Genomic DNA, 19,331 nt, shown 5'->3' with positions numbered 1-19,331 from the left:
TAATGTGTGTGGGGAGCTCACGATTCTTCCATGCCAGATTGTAAGAAATACAGGTTTTTGAACTAATATATGCATTATATCGCATTATATTGTATAGATTATGAGGGATTTACTTGAGTGAATCAGACAGAGAAGACGGGTAAGTCACTGTATGGGTGAATGCTGGATATACTTCATTAGTATGTATCAGTATTAGTATGTATCTAGCTCCTTGTCTTACTCTGATTCTCACAGATAATGGTCTTGTAGGATCCTGTATCTCTTACATATGCTGATTGGCACCCAAAATGTGTGAATAAGAGCAGAGTCATAAAAATGGTAAAATAACTGGTTGACCAAGATTCAGTTTCTGGGAAGGCCCACAGAGTCTCAGATAATCCATATGGGGCGATGGCAAGGAGGGGAGTATTGATAACTTTCAAGGAATAAAAGATCCATGCTTTGGGGGTAAAGGAAGCTGGAGGAGAAGCTGGGGGGGGGAGAACTTGGAAGGGAGAGAAGGAAAGGGAAAGGGAAGGGGACAGGAGAGGAGACTGGTGGAGAGGCCTAAAAAGGCCTGTGTGGTAAATATGTAGTGTTAGGTTTAAGGAGTTGTCTGTTGTATAGGATTGGTGAAGTAATTGTAATTATTGTTATGTGTGTATAAGTCTCTATCTGTAATATGTCTAACATAACACATCTTTGTGTGTTACACTGTAACTCCATACTCATCAATAATACTGTAAGAAGATTGCAGAGTGCACCTGTCCTTGTTATTAGATTTTATTCACTCTTGAAGAAAATGCACAAAACAATGCGTTACTTTGAAGTCTTGGTGTTTACTTCACACAATGGAAAGTACATCTTGGTGTTACTTCACACAAATTAGAAAGTTCATATAAGATAAGTCACCTTGATGTCAGTTCTGCCTCCAGCAGTCCACGGCAGGCTTTAGGGGGCCTGTTTCCCCGGCCCATGGGTCTCAGCCCTCAAACCTGGCACCAAGTCTCAGATACCTACACAGAGATCCTGCTGCTGAGCCAAGCTGCCTATTTATGGACAGCCAGGTGCTGCCAAAAACCCGGACCGGCAATTAAAATCCAGTCCGGTATTTGACCTCATCTGGCTGTAAATCAGCCCAGCAGCACACACTGGGAGGAAAATCCCTGTTTTCCCAGACCATTCCCCTCACTGTGTCACTATTATATATATATATATATATATATATATATATATATATATATATATATATATATATATGGCAGCACCGACTATATGATTTACGGATGGGTGTTATGTCCCATTTACGGATGGGTGTTATGTCCCAGGGTATAGGCTAATAACCCCAAAAATTTAGTAACTAAAATCAAAGGGATGTCAGAAAGTGGAAAAGGAATGTCCAGCCGTCTACATCTAAACGGGTTCCTTTTTTAGGCAACAGGTCCAACAAAACGTCCAGAGACGACTCCGGACCAGACGGGGTGGTCGCAGATATCGAAGAACCCGGAAAATTGAGGAACAACAAAATACGTACAGCAGTCAACAAACCCCAGGCATCCAGGAAGAAATGACAGTGGTCAACTTGTCCTCCAGGATTCTTACACCAGCACAAGTGAGTGTCCTCAGCAAAGGACTTTCCTTTCGTCCTAATGCTTTGATGAATTGGTTTGATTTAGACTCTGATCTAAATGCATTTTTTCGTAATATAAAACTTAAGGTTTGGTTCAACAACAAATTAAGAGTTGAGACTCCACAGTCAAGTGAACTATCTTTGAAGATGTTTAACTTATCCATCAAGAGTCGGTTCATACCAATTGTTAATGAACCAGCTATTGATGCATATGTCTGCTGTTAAATCTGACATTCTAGCTTTGAAATCTACATATGACAGTACGGAATTTAAGCATCCTAATCTTACTAAATTAGAGGTAGAGGCATTGGATCAACTAAGGAATGGAATCCCTCCTTACAGTGAAACCAGCTGATAAAGGAGGGGCTGTTTTTACTATGGATACACATAGATATGTCCACACTCTCTACACCAGCAAGTGAATTTATTATCAGATTACTTGATATTATCCTGAGACATAATTATTTTTTATTCCAGAATATATATTACAAACAGATACGAGGTGTCGCGATGGGGGTCACTAATATTTTCATGAAAATGTTTGAGGAGGATGTCGTCTATCTGTCCCACCACTTCAGACATGTTCTGAGGTGGTGGCGATATATCGACGACATCTTCCTCATATGGACGGGTGATGAGTCTCAATTGATGGAGTTTCACACCACACTTAATGGTGTGAACAATGACCTACAATTTACTTTGGTGCATTCCGATTTTGAGATACAATTTTTGGACACCACTGTGAGATATCAGGATAGGAGATTACATACTCATTTGTACACCAAACCTACGGATAAAAATACGATTCTATGTTTTGACAGCAGTCATCCCAGGAGTATGGTTAAACATCTCCCTTTCTCACAGATCTTCAGGGCAAAACGTATAGTCTCTGAATCGAGTACACTTGACAACACATTGGAGGTAATGGCTGATAAATTTAAAAAAAGAGGGTATCCACATAGCCTATTACAAACACAAAAGGAGAAAGTACGTAATATTTAGAGGAAGGACACACTGACTAATAAACAATCCAGACAAATACATACTAGGATTCTGTTTATTTCAACGTACACAGACTATAGTAAGGATATTAATCAGATCTTTAGACACCATTGGGGTACATTGAGTGGGTGTTTCAGCAACATCACGGAATTCAAATCCCCTCCACTGTTCTCGTACCGCAGATCGCGAAATCTGTGTGATCAATTGACAATGGCCGATGTTGGTCCAAAAAACAGAATCATACAAACTACATTGACACAGCTAGGCTTGGGAAGTTTCCCTTGCCTGTGTTGTGTTAATTGTCGCCACATTTGCAAGGGCAAAAGGTTCATACACCCTGATATGGGTGCAGTATACCAAATTCGCTTTCACCTTACATGCGACTCCAACTTTGTTATTTACATACTAAAATGTCCCTGCAAGCTGCTATATGTGGGCGAGACCTCTACAGACTTGAAGACTCGGTTAAAGTATAACTGTCATATTATTATTTTTTTGGAGTATTGGATTGTGGTGATTAATATCACCTTGGTGGCCCTATTTCAAATTTTCACTGTGTATTCAATTACCCCTTAATTCCACATTTTTGTTCCCTGTACTGCCTATTTTTACCTGTGCTTAAAATCAGGTTGCTAGGCATGGACAGTCTATGTGTTGAAGGACGGAGGACGCAGAAGCACGCAGCCTGCAAGGTCAGATTACAGACAGCCAGGGAATGTAAGTAAATGATTAAAGCCAGGTCCTCCCCAGCAGTTGATAACAGTGCCTGGGCTGTGTGCACTTCTCCCTGTACCTGCGCTTGGCAGACGCTCCCTCACTCAGCAGAGCTGGACAATGCAGAGTTGGAGCAGCGCAGACCAGAGAAGGGAGATCTGCCATCTGCTCAGTGTATAAATGAAAGCAACGTGTGGTAAGAGGACCGCTTTGTTCTGCAGGAGATTAACCCTTTAGGGGGAGGGCTGTGGTTACTGACACTTTTGGGGGGCTATTGTTACTGGCTAGTGAGGGCAGGCAGGATTAGCCTCAGGGTGAGGGCAGTGGTGGCCATCTTAACTGAATAGTGAGATTGCAGTTTTATGCAGACTGGTTGCTAAGGGCTGAATCTTATTAAATATGGGGTAAATCAGTCTGATAGTAACCGATTCTGAAATATAATGTTATCACCGACTATCTATCTGTAAAAAACAACGCGACTTACCTGTTCCCAAACACTTCACTGATTCTGAACCATTTAGAAAAAGATTTAAAATTTTGGATAATTGACCATGTCCCGCTACCTAGGAGGGGTGGCGATAGAACGCTGCTATTGAAGAAAAGGGAGATGCACTGGATATATACACTTAATTGTCTTAAACCTTATGGTCTTAATGTCGAATATAATCCGGGGGTATTTAGATGAAGGGTTTGATTTGCCCTCATAACTCTGGTTAATGCGTTCGTATTACCTCGCATGTATAAGGTGATTTGTAAAGACCATTTTGGGCAAATATTTTATTCATTTTTTCTTACTTGTAGATGCCGTGATGATCCGGGATGGCAATTTGGAGGATGTCTGGATATGTATCTACCAGATGAATACTGTGACCTACGTGTACATTTTTATTCATATTTATGTTTTTTTTTTATGGTACCATGGTTGCGCCAATGTCATATAGATATACAGTTTATATAGCCCGGTCAATATGAGGAGAACCCTCTTGCTTAGTGCGGAAACTGGTTCTTGGACTTTATATGATGTGCGCTCAGTATCAGCATAATGAATGCATATTTAATATTGGTCCTCAATAGTTGAGGTTTGGCTTCTTTGACAAGAAGTCACCTCCCCGTGTCTCAGGATACACCGCAACATGTATTTTTACCTCTATAACAGAGGTGCATAGGACGATATGCCTATTCCAAGATGGCGTTTACGTAGCATCTTACAGGTGCGCATGCGCCATTATGTTGGATTACTGATACCATTTCAAAGATGGCCACAGTGTGTGCAATACTGGAGTGCGCACACTCCAGCGTCGGTTTGGGTGACCATTTCCTGTATGAATGTTTGACGCAACCTGGCGCAAGCGCATCAGGATGTGTAGTACGCCGAGATTTTGGCTCCTAGGTACACGAGGTCTCCGTCACACCTGGTCGGTATGAACATATATTATTCCTCTCTCCTGTCCCTGATCATCATGTCATCACTTTGGTCTATATCACCTGGAATAATCAAGTACACGCATGTGTTGACACTAATTGTTTATTAAGGATATTATGCATTTTGATTCACTGATATTATGTTTCCAGTATGACGGAACTACAAAATCACTTGTTTTTATGTAATTTAGGCATTTTTTTATATGTTTTTATCCTGTATTTATCATAAACATCACTAATGTATTTATGTGATTGATTAATTGGTTTGGCTATATATAGGCCATAAGTCAGTTGTATTTTTTGCTTGAGAAAGGCTCTATGGATGAGCCGAAACGTCGCTGCACTGTACCACATGGGCAAATAAACTTTTCAAGTTTTTTATATCTTTGGAGTGCTGTCCAAGTTTCGTTACTATATATTATATATATATATATATATATATATATATATATATATGCAAAAGGCAGCATGGACATAAATAGAAAAATTACTAATCAAAACCGGGTGCACGCTCAATGGGGACAAGCTTACCCAATATAAAAACTGTAAAGGCAAGCAGCACTCCAACACGTAATAAAGTGAAAAAAAAGAAAGTTTATTCACCTATATGGTGTAGCGACGTTTCGGCTCTATACCAGAGCTTTTCTCAAGCAAAGTAACAGGAGAAAGTGAACAAGCTTGTTACTTTGCTTGAGAAAGGCTCTGTTATAGAGCCGAAACGTCGCTACACCATATGGGTGAATAAGCTTTCCTACGTGTTGGAGTGCTGCTCGCCTTTACAGTACATATATATATATATATATATATATATATATATATAGCCAGGAGGGAGACAAAAGAGATAGCTGTTGGTCAAAGATTGTTTGGCCGACAGCTATTGAATGTGTATGGGCAGCATAAGACTGTAAGATAGATATGCGCTGTCAGTCTCTGTAGAATAGAAGCACAGGAAAGAGCTAATTCTGACACCTCATTAAACTCCATAGAGATCAACATTGCTCCCAAAACTTCAGTTTGGTTCCTACTAGAAACAACTGTTGCAGAGACAGTTGTAGTGTGAACTAAAAACCAAACAAGTGGAATGTTATATCAAAAATTGTCATTTATTATAAAATGTAAAAAATGGAGAACAACGGGATGTAATACAGTACACGGAGAAGCACAGGGTGGGTCAACTCAAAAGACGAAGCCGTGAGGTGAAACGCGCGTCGAGGTCCCGCGCCCAGGGCTTGTCATTCAATTTGCCACCATGTCTTCAGGTACGGTTCGTATTTAGCACGGTTTTGATTGTGTGTGGGGTACCCCTGTATGTGTCCACACCGGGTCTCATGCATTTAGGCGTATACTAACTGTATTATTCTGATCCCAGCCTAGTGATTTTTTCATTATCATATTGGGCTGATTGTGACGCCTATACTAATCAGCGTATGCTAGCTATGACTTTGGGTTTACTACAATTTATCTGTGGTGCCTTGTGTACCATACCCCTATTGGGGAGACTATTATATGTGACACTTCTTTGGTTCCCCAGAGTCTTAGCTTTAGCCTTACCTTTTGATCGTACCTATCTGTGCATTACTCTGCGCAGTTCCATGGTGGCTCTTTTGAGTTGACCCACCCTGTGCTTCTCCGTGTACTGTATTACATCCCGTTGTTCTCCATTTTTTACATTTTATAATAAATGACAATTTTTGATATAACATTCCACTTGTTTGGTTTTTAGTTTACTCTGGATGTGGTACAAGTGGTCACTATAGCTGTCTTAGTTGACAGAGCTGCCTTTTTGTAGGTTAACAGTTGTAGTGTGGCCTGGACTACACAACCAAACAACTATCATGGTGCGGTTCAAACCATACAACCAGTAATATATGGGGCGGTCCAGACTACACAACCAAACAACTGTCATAAGGTGTGGTCCACACCACATATCATGTAGGTGGCAGTCCAGATTAGGCTACTTTCACACAAGCGTTTTCATTTTCCGGTATTGAGATCTGTCATAGTATCTCAATAACGGAGAAAAACGCTTCGGTTTTGTCCCCATTCATTGTCAATGGGGCCAAAACGGAAGTGAACCGAACGGAATTTGGTTGCGTTCCCATACCGGAGAGCAAACCGCAGCAAGCTGTGGTTTTCTTTTAGTCATGGGATGCGGAGTAAAACGGATCCGGCATGACCCACAATGCAAGTCAATGGGAACGTATGAGTTTTCTCTGACAATAGAAAATGGATCCGTCCCCCATTGAATTTCAATCCGACATTGCTATTTTAAAAGACGCAACAACCGGATCCGTTCATAACGGATGCAGGTGGTTGTATTATCAGAACGGATACATTCTTGCTGATCCATGTCGGATCAGGCAAAAACGCAAGCGTTCAAGTAAACTTATTCAGTCATACAGTTTGAAAAAGTAATTTGAAAGTGAGCCTAAGTGAACTTAACTCTTTAGCACCATGTCAGTAAGATGTAATGGTGCAATTACAAAGAGGTGTGTTAACAAATGGGGAAAAAAATATTTTCCAAACCTAATTTAGCAAATTAATGTTTGCAGTGAATCTTACTGGTTGCTATGGTAAAAAAAAAAAAATTAATCTTGGCGTTCATTTTACTTATTACTCTCAATGTTAATAATGTAGAGGGGAGTAACTTACAGTTCTCTCTCCAGCTGTGTTCGCCCACTTAGCATTTTCTGCACTTCCCCACCCAGGCTCGTCTGGACAACAGTCATCACGGCTTCCTGTTCTTGCAGTTTTTTTGCCATAGTGTCCTGTGCTACCTGGAAATAGGAAAAACATAATTATAGACACCTCTGGCACAGTGGTACCAACAAGAGCAAATAAGTAATAAGAATCCAATAATAAGAATCCAGTGTTTGGGGGTACCTTGAGTTCCTGCTGGTGTAGGGCCACCAGATGGAGGTTTTGGTCGGTCAGTCTCTGCACAGTGTCAGTAAGTTCTGAGCATTGATTCTCCAACTGCTGATTTAAACACTGCAGAATACAGAGTGAATAGTCAGTATCTCTGAGGGGTAAGACAGTTATTTCTCAGATATCCACTATTGATATGTTGAAATCTATTTTAGAGTGTAAAACAAATGCAACCTAATTTAAGCAATCAATATGGCCTATTACTACAAGTAATACTGGAGGATAGGCCTTCCATATTAAAATACTGGGAAAACCCATATAATCCATTATAAATGCAGATACTTTCACACTCGCATGGACGGATCCGTTCAGATAATACAACCGTCTGCATCCGTTCATAACGGAACCGTTTGTATTATCTTTAACTTAGCCAAGACGGATCCGTCTTGAACACCATTGAAAGTCAATGGAGGACGGATCCATTTTCTATTGTGCAATAGAAAACGGATCCATCTCCATTGACTTACATTGTGTGTCAGAACGGATCCGTTTGGCTCAGTTTCATCAGACGGACACCAAAACGCTGCAAGCAGCGTTTTAGTGTCCGTCTCCGAAGCGGAATAGAGACTGAACTGATGCATTCTGAGCGGATCCTTTTCCATTCAGAATGCATTAGAATGAAAACTGATCCGTTTTGGATCGCTTGTGAGAGCCCTGAACGGATCTCCCAAACGGAAAGCCAAAACGCGAGTGTGAAAGTAGACTATTTTGGGCTCTCGAGTCATGACTTCATCTTTTCCATAGAGGAAACAGTTTATTGCAGGAAGAATCGTATAGTTTAACTGACAAAATCTTGGGGTACATTTAATGTATTCATTTTTTAAATAAATGTTATCTATTGGGGATGTGAGAAAAAACTGCAGTTCTGCCCCTGTATGAGTACTTTGGGGCACATTTATAAATAATAAAGCCCCATCAGTGGAACGCTGAAGTTTTGAAGAGGCTCCGGCCTCTTCATAACTTCGGCGTATCCAGCGCCGCTTCTAAATGTAAGACAGCTTCTGGCCGTGCCCTTCCCCACCCACTTTTTTAGTCCTGGCATTGTGCCACAATCTATGCCTGAAATACGCCTAATTTAGATACACTACCCTCTTTGTTTTGATAGCAGCTGGACCTATTAGGCTCACACATGGCAGACTTGAGGGCATTCTTCTGTCACCCAGTTCTATGGCAACCCATTGGCTTCACATATCTGTCTAACCATTTAAATTTCGCAGTCCATGTTAACCAATTCCAGCCATTGCACCAGGTCAGCTGTACAGTGCAGTGAAAAAAATATTTAAAGGGGTTATCCCATGACTAATGTATAAAATGAAAATAGTACATGATAATCTCTTTCTAACAAAGCTAGAACCAGCCCTGTACCTCACATGGATCCAGGGATCTCCACATTCATTGCTCTGCTAGATTTATATCAACCTGGCAGCTCAAGGGGGAGTGTCTTTTTCTACTGCAGCTCAGGGGGTGTGTCTCATCTCTACCTATTACAGCTCAGAAAGCTGTTGAAGGATGAAACTGAGCATGTGTGGCCATGTCAGTGAGCAGGACAAAGGAATAAGAAAAAAAAAAACTGCAGGTGGCGCTATACAGATACATTTTTTATTTTTTTTTACTAACTCAGTGGCTATGCTAAGTTTTTAATTACATGCAATTACAAAACTATTCAGATCCAGGTGCTGGTTTGAAAACTGTAGAATATTTTTCATGGGACAACCCCTTTAATCCTCACCCAATTTCTTCTATTTTTGCTAATAGGTCACATTTAAAGATGTATGCCTATCAGTAAAATTATCGCATATACACAGGATCTGCTCTAAATGTGTGAGAGGTGCAGGGCCAACCTCTGGGATGCGCTCCTGCTTCAAAAACCAAACTGTTGCTGCACTGAACAAACAGCAGACTGGACAATCCCTTAAAGGACTCAGACACACTACTTCATCTGTGAGGGGATTTTAACTAATCCTATCCACTACAACAGTAAATGCACATGTTCAGGATTTATGTGCAGAGAATCCACATGTGTTCGCAGGGAAATCCCTGCAGACAATCCACATCAATTTGTGCAGATTTACATCCGGATTTGATGCAGATTTTCCGCATGTGGATTTTACTCTCCCCATTGAAGTAAATGGACAGAATCTGGTCAGGAAAAATAAAATAAATTGACTTGCTATAGTTTTTAAAATCTGCACTGCAGGTCAAAATCTGCACTGAAAAAATCTGCATCGTGTACATGAGAATTTCAATCTCATAGAACACAATGTACATCAAAATCTGCACGCAATCCTGATCGTGTACATTTAGCACCTGTAATTCATCTCGTACACCGAGAGGCTAGGGCACTTGAGCCTCCTTTTAATTGTACAGTTTTCACCAATAACCTCATCCTTTCACTCTAATATTGTACTCACATATCATCATTACATGCACACAACTCCTTCTTGGTGCGTTATTTTTTTTGTCAATTACGGTAGTGTATTTTTGGAAAATAACAGATTAATAATGTACTTCTCTTTTTTGTGTGAAAATAAAATACCAAAGTAAAAAAAAAAACTATATATGAAACTGAATAAACATTTTAGGGTGACTCCTCCACCTGAAATCCCCTAATATTAACCAGAGAGGATAGACATTGTAAAATAATGGTTACTGCTGGAGAGATATAGTGAAACCTCTTATTATTTGTTAGCCACTGATTTGAATTGGCACCTTGTACATTTCTTCTCAGAATTGCCCTTAGATCTGAATGTCATTGACAGGTGAAAGTCAGGGGTTACAGGTAGACCAGATGGAGCTTGTGTAACATAAAGAGGGGTTGTCTGACTGAGACAAAACCTTTAAAGGGGTTCTCTGGGAATTAAGAAAAATGAAAATACCTAAATATTACTTTATTATAAATATATTCCCAAATACCTTTCATTAGTTATAATGGCTAGTTGTGTATAGGTAACAATAAATCAGGGGAAACAAAATGGCTGTTGTTCTATTAGTAAACACAAAATCTGTCCTAATCATACAGGAAGAGAAGTTACTTCACAACACTGAGGTAAAGAGCTGCCTCATCCTCCTCTCTGCTCTACCTGTCAGGAATTATGATCCTGAATACAGCTGATAACATCTTCAGATGAATCTCTGAAGGAAAGGAGCTCATTAGGAGACATGAGGTACAAAGAGGATGGACAGGAGTGACTGTGGTAATGGAGACTGCCTACAAATGCTGCTGCTCATTACTACACCCCCCATCCTTTCTGTACTTCATGTCTTCTCTATTCCTACAGAGATTCAGCTGAAGATCATATTAAACTGTATTCAGGATCATAACCCCTGACAAGTAGGAGAGGAGGATGAGGCAGCTCTTTAGCTCAGTGTTGTGAAGCAACTTGTCCTGCTGTGTGATTAGGACAGGTTTTTTGTGTACTAACAGGACAGCGGACATTTTGTTTCTCCTAATGATTGCTCCCCAGACAAAAAGAGCCATTATAACTGATGAAAGGTATTTGGGAATAGGTTTATAATAAAGTATTATTTAAGTATTTTCATTTCCTTAATTCCCGGGGAACCCCTTTAAGCCTGAAATACACCATTAAAATAACAGAACAGATGTCCCAAATATAAAATGAACCCAATACAAGCACAATTTTAACATACAAAGGCACAAAGAAATTTCATATCAAGTAACACTGGACCTAAACACTGCATGGCATTCCACGTTATTCCAGATACGTTACCTGAACATTTTCTGCAGCTTCCCGCAGAGCAACAGAGTCTGCTCGCAACCGTGCAAGTTCAGCCTGTTCTTCTTCACACTTCTGCTTAATAACCTAACATTGAAGAGCAATCATAATAAGCAATACATGGAGGACTAAAAATCCTGAAGTAGAAGAAATACTTTTAGGAGTTGTACAACATTCATATAAAGGAGATCTGATTATTTTTGTTATTGCAAAAGCAGCATTAGTAGTGTGCATGGGGGTGGGGGCTGTGAATTTCTACAAAACACATACCACTGACTACATATTAATGCATCAGAAATTAGAGCATCAGCCAATGACGCAAAAGAGACAGCAGCAAGTGTATCCATATGGACTACCACCACTGAATTTAGATCACCATACGTGGCTGAGAAGCTGACATTGTCAGTATGTTCTATCAATAATACATTTACATTTTGTCTGTTTTTTTAAGTAAAAAAAAAGCCACCCCAATATAATAAAAAAAATAAAAATGTCCCTGTGAGCAAAATAAATATTAGAACCAAACATAGAAGTGAATGGAGCACTGACCAATTTGCACATTGTATATGTAGACAATATGGCAGCGGTTTGTTTACCTGGAAATAGTACTTTCTCCCCCCACCATGCTACTGCCACTAGTTTAATATATGTCCATAGTACTGGACAAGCCTCAGAAAATTTCCTATTCGCCTAATATCCTTACCTTAATTTCCTCATATAGCTGGTTTACAAGCGAGTCCTTTGCCTCTGAGAAATAAACCACAAGATGTTAAGAAAAACTTTTTAAAGTTTTTGGCATATAACAAGAACTATAGAAACTATCATTCACAATACTTAAAGAGAACCTGTCACATTAAACATGTGTCTGAGCTACAGGCAACATATTGTAAAGCAGGAGGAAATGAGCAGACTCGTATATAGTTTTATGGGAAAAGATTCCGTATAACTTGTGATTTTTTTATACATTTACATTACTGCTCATTCTGGCTTTTGAAGTCCAGGAGGCGGTCCTATCAGTGATTGACAGTTATCTCTGTATGCACATAGAAGGAAAGCTTCACTGATAGGACCGCCTCCCTGACTTCAAAGGGGATAGGGCGGCAGTCCTGCATATGTGGTGGCTGGAATCGCAGGAGCGCACATGCATGCCACCTCTTATCAGTCTGTGTAGTACTGCACATGCCTTGGAACTGTTCTACACAATCTGTCACTGGCTGCTCAATCCAGCATCCCTCTGTGCTAAAAAGGCTTCACTAGCAGCCTCAGGAACACAGTCACACAGGCAAGCAGCGCCTGTACATGTGCTAAAATAAAACAAAAAGCGATACCCCCTTTCTCCCCTGCTGCTTCCATCACTGCTATCTCTGGCTGCAGTGGTCATTTTCTGTGCACACAGGTCACCACTGCAGCCAATCATTGGCCTCAACAGTGCTGTCACATATACTGCAGAGGCCAATGATTGGCTGCATGGTGACCTGTATGTATGGAACATCACTACTGCAGCCAGGAAGATGAAACCAGTGATGGGGAGGACTGGAATGCATCACTGGAAGCGACTGGTAAGAAAATGGGAAAGTATTGTTTTTTTATTTTAGTACATTAACAGGGGATGCCTGAGTTTTTATTTAATTCAGAATTGTAACTAACCCTCCCTACTTGTTGCCAACACATTCTGCATGTTAGGAAGAAGCAGTGATTATGGGGAAAGATGCAGAATCAGACTACCATGCAAATGGACAAAGATGAGGGAAGGTCATACAGCTCACCACTAAAACACTTTGCAAGGTTGAAACCCGTGAAAACGTAATGGTGCACGGAGAAGGAAATGGTAGAATACTGTTAAGAGGACCCCAGCACTGTGTCTCAATAAAACTATTCTTTATTGGTCACTTCTTAAAAAGATCCATAACGTGTGAATTCACATACTGCTTGTTTCAGTTTTTTTTTTTTTTAGACGTGACCAATAAAGAATCGTTTTATCGAGACGCAGAGCTGGAGTTCTCTTCTCAGGATCAGACTACTCAGGGTCTGTTTGTAGTCTATAACCCTGGAGACACACAGGGCTGCATTAGGCCTCTTTCACACTTGCGTTGTCCGGATCCGTCGTGTACTCCATTTGCCGGAATTATACGCCGCAAGTGAACTGAAAGCATTTGAAGACGGATCCGTCTTCAAAATGCGTTCAGTGCTACTATGGCAGCCAGGACGCTATTAAAGTCCTGGTTGCCATAGTAGTAGTGGGGAGCGGGGAGCAGTATACTTACCGTCTGTGCGGCTCCCGGGGCGCTCCAGAATGACGTCAGAGCGCCCCATGCGCATGGATGACGTGTCCATGCGATCACGTCATCCATGCGCGTGGGGCGCCCTGACGTCACTCTGGAGCGCCCGGGGAGCCGCACGGACGGTAAGTATACTGCTCCCCACTACACTTTACCATGGCTGCCAGGACTTTAGCGTCCCGGCAGCCATGGTAACCATTCAGAAAAAGGTAAACGTCGGATCCGGCAATGCGCCGAAACGACGTTTAGCTTAAGGACGGATCCGGATTAATGCCTTTCAATGGGCATTAATTCCGGATCCGGCCTTGCGGCAAGTATTCAGGATTTTTGGCCGGAGCAAAAAGCGCAGCATGCTGCGGTATTTCCTCCGCCAAAAAACGTTCCGGTCCTGAACTGAAGACATCCTGATGCATCCTGAATGGATTTCTCTCCATTCAGAATGCATGGGGATAATCCTGATCAGGATTCTTCCGGCATAGAGCCCCGACGACGGAACTCTATGCTGGAACAAAAGAACGCAAGTGTGAAAGAGCCCTTAGGGTACTTTCACACTAGCGTTTTTTCTTTTCCGGCATAGAGTTCCGTCACAGGGGCTCTATACCGGAAAAGAACTGATCAGGCATATCCCCATGCATTCTGAATGGAGAGTAATCCGTTCAGTTTGCATCAGGATGTCTTCAGTTCAGTCGTTTTGACTGATCAGGCAAAAGAGAAAACCGCAGCATGCTACGGTTTTCTCTCTGGCCAAAAAAACTGAAGACATGCCTGAACGCCGGATCCGGCATTTTTTCCCATAGGAATGTATTAGCGCCGGATCCGGCATTCAGAATACCGGAATGCCGGATCCGTCGTTCCGGCATGCGCATATCGGTAAAAATGAGAAAAATGTACAAGACGGATCCGTCGGTCCGCATGACGACGGAACTGCCCGCCGGATCACACTGCCGCAAGTGTGAAAGTAGCCTTAGAAAGGAGATTTTGAATCAAGGTTTGCAAAGTTGCTTCATTTTTTTTTATTGTAAATAAATAAATATTGTAACAAAGACAAAAATAGAAAAAAAAAGGGTATTAGGCTAACTGAAATGCTATTTTTTTTTTTTTTTAAAGATAAAATATGGAAGACAGCAGGTTCCCATATAAATACCCATTTCACTCCGCAACTGATGGTTGTCCCTTTCAGCTTTCAGACACCTTGATTCTGCATTCTCTAGTTTGTCTTTCATTTCTTTGCTTTCTCTGTTTATATTCTGGCAATACTGCTGCAGCTCCTGAACCTGCAATTCATACATATAACACATGAGTACTATAGATGCTACATGTCTTATGGATGTCTTATGGCTGAATACATCTGATGTCCACCTGTGTCCGCTCCTCTTCTACAACATTGTTCATGTCCTGCACTGTAAGAAGCAGTGCCGCCTGCTCCTCCTCAAGCAATGCCCGCAGAGCTGCTTCTTGTGATAACTTGTCTTGCAGCTGGGAAAGAAAGACATATGTTGGCGACATGACTGATATACAATGTCATAATCATATCATTATATACAACCATCAATACCAGCTACCCAAAACTGCCGACATACTCTTAGTTACTTTATATTGTCTGTATCACAAATTCTTAAAAGGCGGAATTAAATGCCACACTGTATATATAGGTCAAAAGAGTTTTCGGGGAATATAAACATTGACATTCTGTTCGATCTTTGGGGGTTCATCCCCTGGGGAAGCTGACAATCAAAGCGCGTTCACTATTTACAAGGGGACAAATGGCAGCTCAGTCCTGTTCCAGTGATTAGAGTTGTGAAACTTCAGCAAATAGTATTTATTATGTAGAGAAAGTTAAAGGGGTTGTCTCACTTCAACAAATGGCATTTATCATGTAGAGGAAGTTAATACAAGGCACTTACTAATGTACAGTGAGGAACAGAAGTATTTGAACACCCTGCGATTTTGCAAGTTCTCCCACTTAGAAATCATGGAGAGGTCGGAAATTTACATTGTAGGTGCATTCCCACTCTGAGAGAGAGAATAAAGTAAAATTAAAATTAAGGAAATCACATTGTATGATTTTTAAAGAATGTATTTGTCTTGCACTGCTGAACATAAGTATTTGAACACCTGAGAAACAGCAAGAATTCTGGCTCTAAAAGACCTGTTACTGTGCCTTTAAAAAGTCCACCTCTACTCCACTTATTAATCTAACTTAGGATCACCTGTCTGAACTCTTTAAAGACCCCTGTCCACCCCACAGTCAGTCAGACGGCAACTACTACCAGGGGCAAGACCAAAGAGCTGTCAAAAGACACCAGAGACAAAATTGTGGACCTCCAACTGTTAAAAAATAGAAGAGGCTAAAGATGACTGTCAGTCTCCCTCAGACTGGGACTCCATGCAAGATCTTACCTTGTGGGGTACTGATGATAAGAAAGGTGAGGAATCAGCCCAGAACTACAAGGGAGGAGCTGGTCAATGACCTGAAGAGAGCTGGGACCACAGTGTCAAAGGTCACTGTCGGTAGAACACTACGCCGTCATGGTTTCAAATCATGCATTGCATGGAAGGTTCCCCTGCTCAAGTCATCACATGTCCAGGCCCGTCTGAAGTTTGCCAATGAGGAGGCATGGGAGAAAGCCATGTGGTCAGATGAGACAAAAGTAGAACTTTTTGGTCTAAACTTCACTCGTCGTGTTTGGAGGAAAAAGAAGGATGAGTTGCATCCCAAGAACACCATCCCTACTGTGAAGCATGGGGGTGGTAATATCATGCTTTGGGGGTGCTTTTCTGCAAAGGGGACAGGACGACTGCACTGTATTAAGGAGAGGATGAATGGTGCCATTTATTGTGAGATTTTGAGCAACAACCACCTTCCCTCAGTGAGCATTGAAGATGTGTCGTGGCTGGGTCTTCCAACATGACAACGACCCGAAGCACACAGCCAGGATAACCAAGGAGCGGCTCCGTAAGAGGCATATCAAGGTTCTGGAGTGGCCTAGCCAGTCTCCAGACCTAAATCCAATAGAACATCTTTGGAGGAGCTGAAACTCCCTGTTTCTCAGCGACAGCCCCCGAACCCTGACAGATCTAGAGGAGATCTGTGTGGAGGAGTGGGCCAAAATCCCTGTTGCAGTGTGTGAAAACCTGGTCAAGAACTACAGGAAACGTTTGACCTCTGTAATTGCAAACAAAGGCTTCTGTACCAAATAGTAACACAGATTTTCTAAGTTGTTCAAATACTTATGTTCCGCAGTGCAAGACAAATACATTCTTTTAAAATCATACACTGTGATTTCCTGAATTCGTTTTTTTTTTTATTCTGTCTCTCTGAGTGGGAATTCACCTACAATTTCAGACCACTACATGATTTCTAAGTGGGAGAATGACCACTACTAATGGATTGCAGGGTGGTTGTAACCATGGAAACGAGCAGTGTATAATGTGATGGAAAAATGAATACAGCCAGCAAAGGAAGCAATATGGATTAGTAAGTGGCTTGTAATAACTTCTTGTACATGCAAAATGGCACCTACTGAAGTGAGACACTCACTGTCTTGTGATTGTCCATATTGCTTTCTTTGCTGGCTGGATTAATTTTTCCATCATATTATATTATATGCTGCTCGTTTCCATTGTTACAACCACCCTGCAATCCAGCAGGGGTGGCTGTGCTTGCACACTATAGAAAAAAGCACCCACGGTCCTGACTACCAGAGAGGCCAGCATTTTTTCCTATAGTGTGCAAGCGCAACCTCCGATGCTGGATTGCGGGGTCAGCCAGCAAAGGAGGCAATATGGACAATCATAATACATTAGTAAGTGTCTTGTAGTAACGTTCTCTACATGATAAATGCCATTTGCTGAAGTGACACAACCCCTTTAAGGCTGAACTGCAGTACCAGGCACACCCATCCATAGAGATGACTGTGTAAATGATAAAGTGACCTCTACTGAGCACTAGGGGGGAAGGTGGTGGTGGTGGTGGTGGTGGGGGGGGGGGGGGGGGGGGGGCTAAATAGGGTAAGCATCAATACCTTTGCTAGCCTTTGACTCATACAAGCTTTTGTAGATTTTAGCTCCTCAGCTGCAATAGCCACGTCAGTCTACAAAGGTAGTAAAAGGTTATCATTAGAATGGTAGGGATTACATGTAGTAATGTGATAACCAGAAATAACCACATTTACAGCAAACAAGGAAATGGAGACTGTTCAATACCAACAATATTACTTGATCACTAAGCTCTGTGAGGATTTATTAATAACAGTATTCTCCTCGTCCTCCTAAATTATACCCCATATATAACATGGAAGAACAGATAGATACTGCAGAATGATAATCTAGGTTTTTATCAGTATGGTGGGCTTGGATAGACTATAAGCGATGATGAATTAATAGAGAAATGCAGCGCTCCAGGTGACGACCAAATTGGGCTCTTTATGCGCGATTGTATGAGCGTTTACAATCGTGGCTCCGGAACAAGCGAACGCCCATTGTCGCGCGTTCCCGGAAGTCTATGTACGGGAACGCGTGACAAGACGCCCCAAAGAAGCTCCTGTACTTCTTGGCGTTTTACAGCACGATCGTATGTGCTGTAAAACGCTCAGGTGAGAACCATTCCCATAGGGAATCATTGGTTCTTGCCTGTTGAGCGTTTTACAGCGCGTAGGAACGCACTGTAAAACGCTCAGGTGTGAACCCAGCCTCATGGTACGGACTGTACAGTACCCAGTGGAAATGCTATTTCTCTGCCTATGCAAGGATGGTAATGCTATAGGCTGTAGAGTATCCAGTGGTAGTGCAAGTACTCCGCCTATGAAAGGGGGGTAATGCTACAGGCTGTACGGCTTCTAGTGCAAGTGCAATTACTCCACCTATGGAATATATATATATTTTTTATATTACATACAGCTCTAATCCTATCAAAACAGAACTAGGGGATCAGAACCCCCAGCCGTCTGCACTAATGATCAATACTTTAACCCTCAGCATAGAGCCCAGTAAGAATTTTCCCAAGTGCAGTAGTTCTGAGGTAAGGAAAGGGTTAAGCACAGGGGCATAGCTTATTGGGCAGCTGGTGGGGCAAAGACATTGCACAAAATTTCCGCGCTCTGATAGTACAGTTCCCGTCCCCAAAACACTCTTGAAGATGCAGCCTGGTAGGCCGCAGAGCCGGGGCCTCGAGTACAGGCGGGGTCGACTGGAAGAACTTCCAGTTGGGACCCCGAAACACTCTTGAAGATGCGGCATAGTAAGCCGCAGAGTCGGGGCCTCGAGTACAGGCAGGGGAGGTAATGCAGGGAGGGAGCGGGGGAGCAAATGGGGAAAAAGGAGGCCGGAATGGGCGCACCGATGGCCCGAGGAGAAAAGCAGCGGCAGCCAAGGAGACATGCAGGGCCTGGATGGGGCTGGGGACCGGAGGTGGGATCGAGGGTCGGTGAGTCACCTGATACAAGGAAAAAGGCTAAGGTTTATCTACTGCACCCAGGGAGAACAAACATATATTCCTGTGTTCACTTAGAGAACACAGGAGAAGGGGGCCCAGGCACAGTGGGGCCAGCAAGGAGAGGGAGGTCATATACTTATCCAGATGGTTTCTGCCCACCCTGGTTCCACCTTCCTCAGTGTGCTGCCCCTTGGGGAGGGCGGCTACCC

The 19,331-nt window shown here is 42.1% G+C and overlaps 1 protein-coding gene across 5 annotated transcripts in view; it reads right to left on the bottom strand.

Moving 5' to 3' along the window:
• CCDC150 (coiled-coil domain containing 150) overlaps positions 1–19,331 on the bottom strand; it is a 96,606-nt gene that overhangs the window by 64,785 nt on the left and 12,490 nt on the right. For all 5 annotated transcript variants that reach the window (XM_044291859.1, XM_044291862.1, XM_044291860.1 and 2 more), the window contains 7 exons: positions 17,714–17,782; positions 15,048–15,164; positions 14,833–14,962; positions 12,113–12,156; positions 11,404–11,496; positions 7,631–7,738; positions 7,400–7,524 (listed from right to left, as the gene is read on the bottom strand). In XM_044291859.1, the coding sequence (XP_044147794.1) occupies positions 7,400–7,524; positions 7,631–7,738; positions 11,404–11,496; positions 12,113–12,156; positions 14,833–14,962; positions 15,048–15,164; positions 17,714–17,782 (686 nt within the window). The remainder of the gene's footprint in view (positions 1–7,399; positions 7,525–7,630; positions 7,739–11,403; positions 11,497–12,112; positions 12,157–14,832; positions 14,963–15,047; positions 15,165–17,713; positions 17,783–19,331) is intronic.

This window comes from Bufo gargarizans, chromosome 4, assembly GCF_014858855.1.
Source record: "Bufo gargarizans isolate SCDJY-AF-19 chromosome 4, ASM1485885v1, whole genome shotgun sequence".
In the NCBI taxonomy this organism is placed as follows: Eukaryota; Metazoa; Chordata; class Amphibia; order Anura; family Bufonidae; genus Bufo; species Bufo gargarizans.
This window is presented reverse-complemented; position numbering and strand designations above follow the sequence as displayed.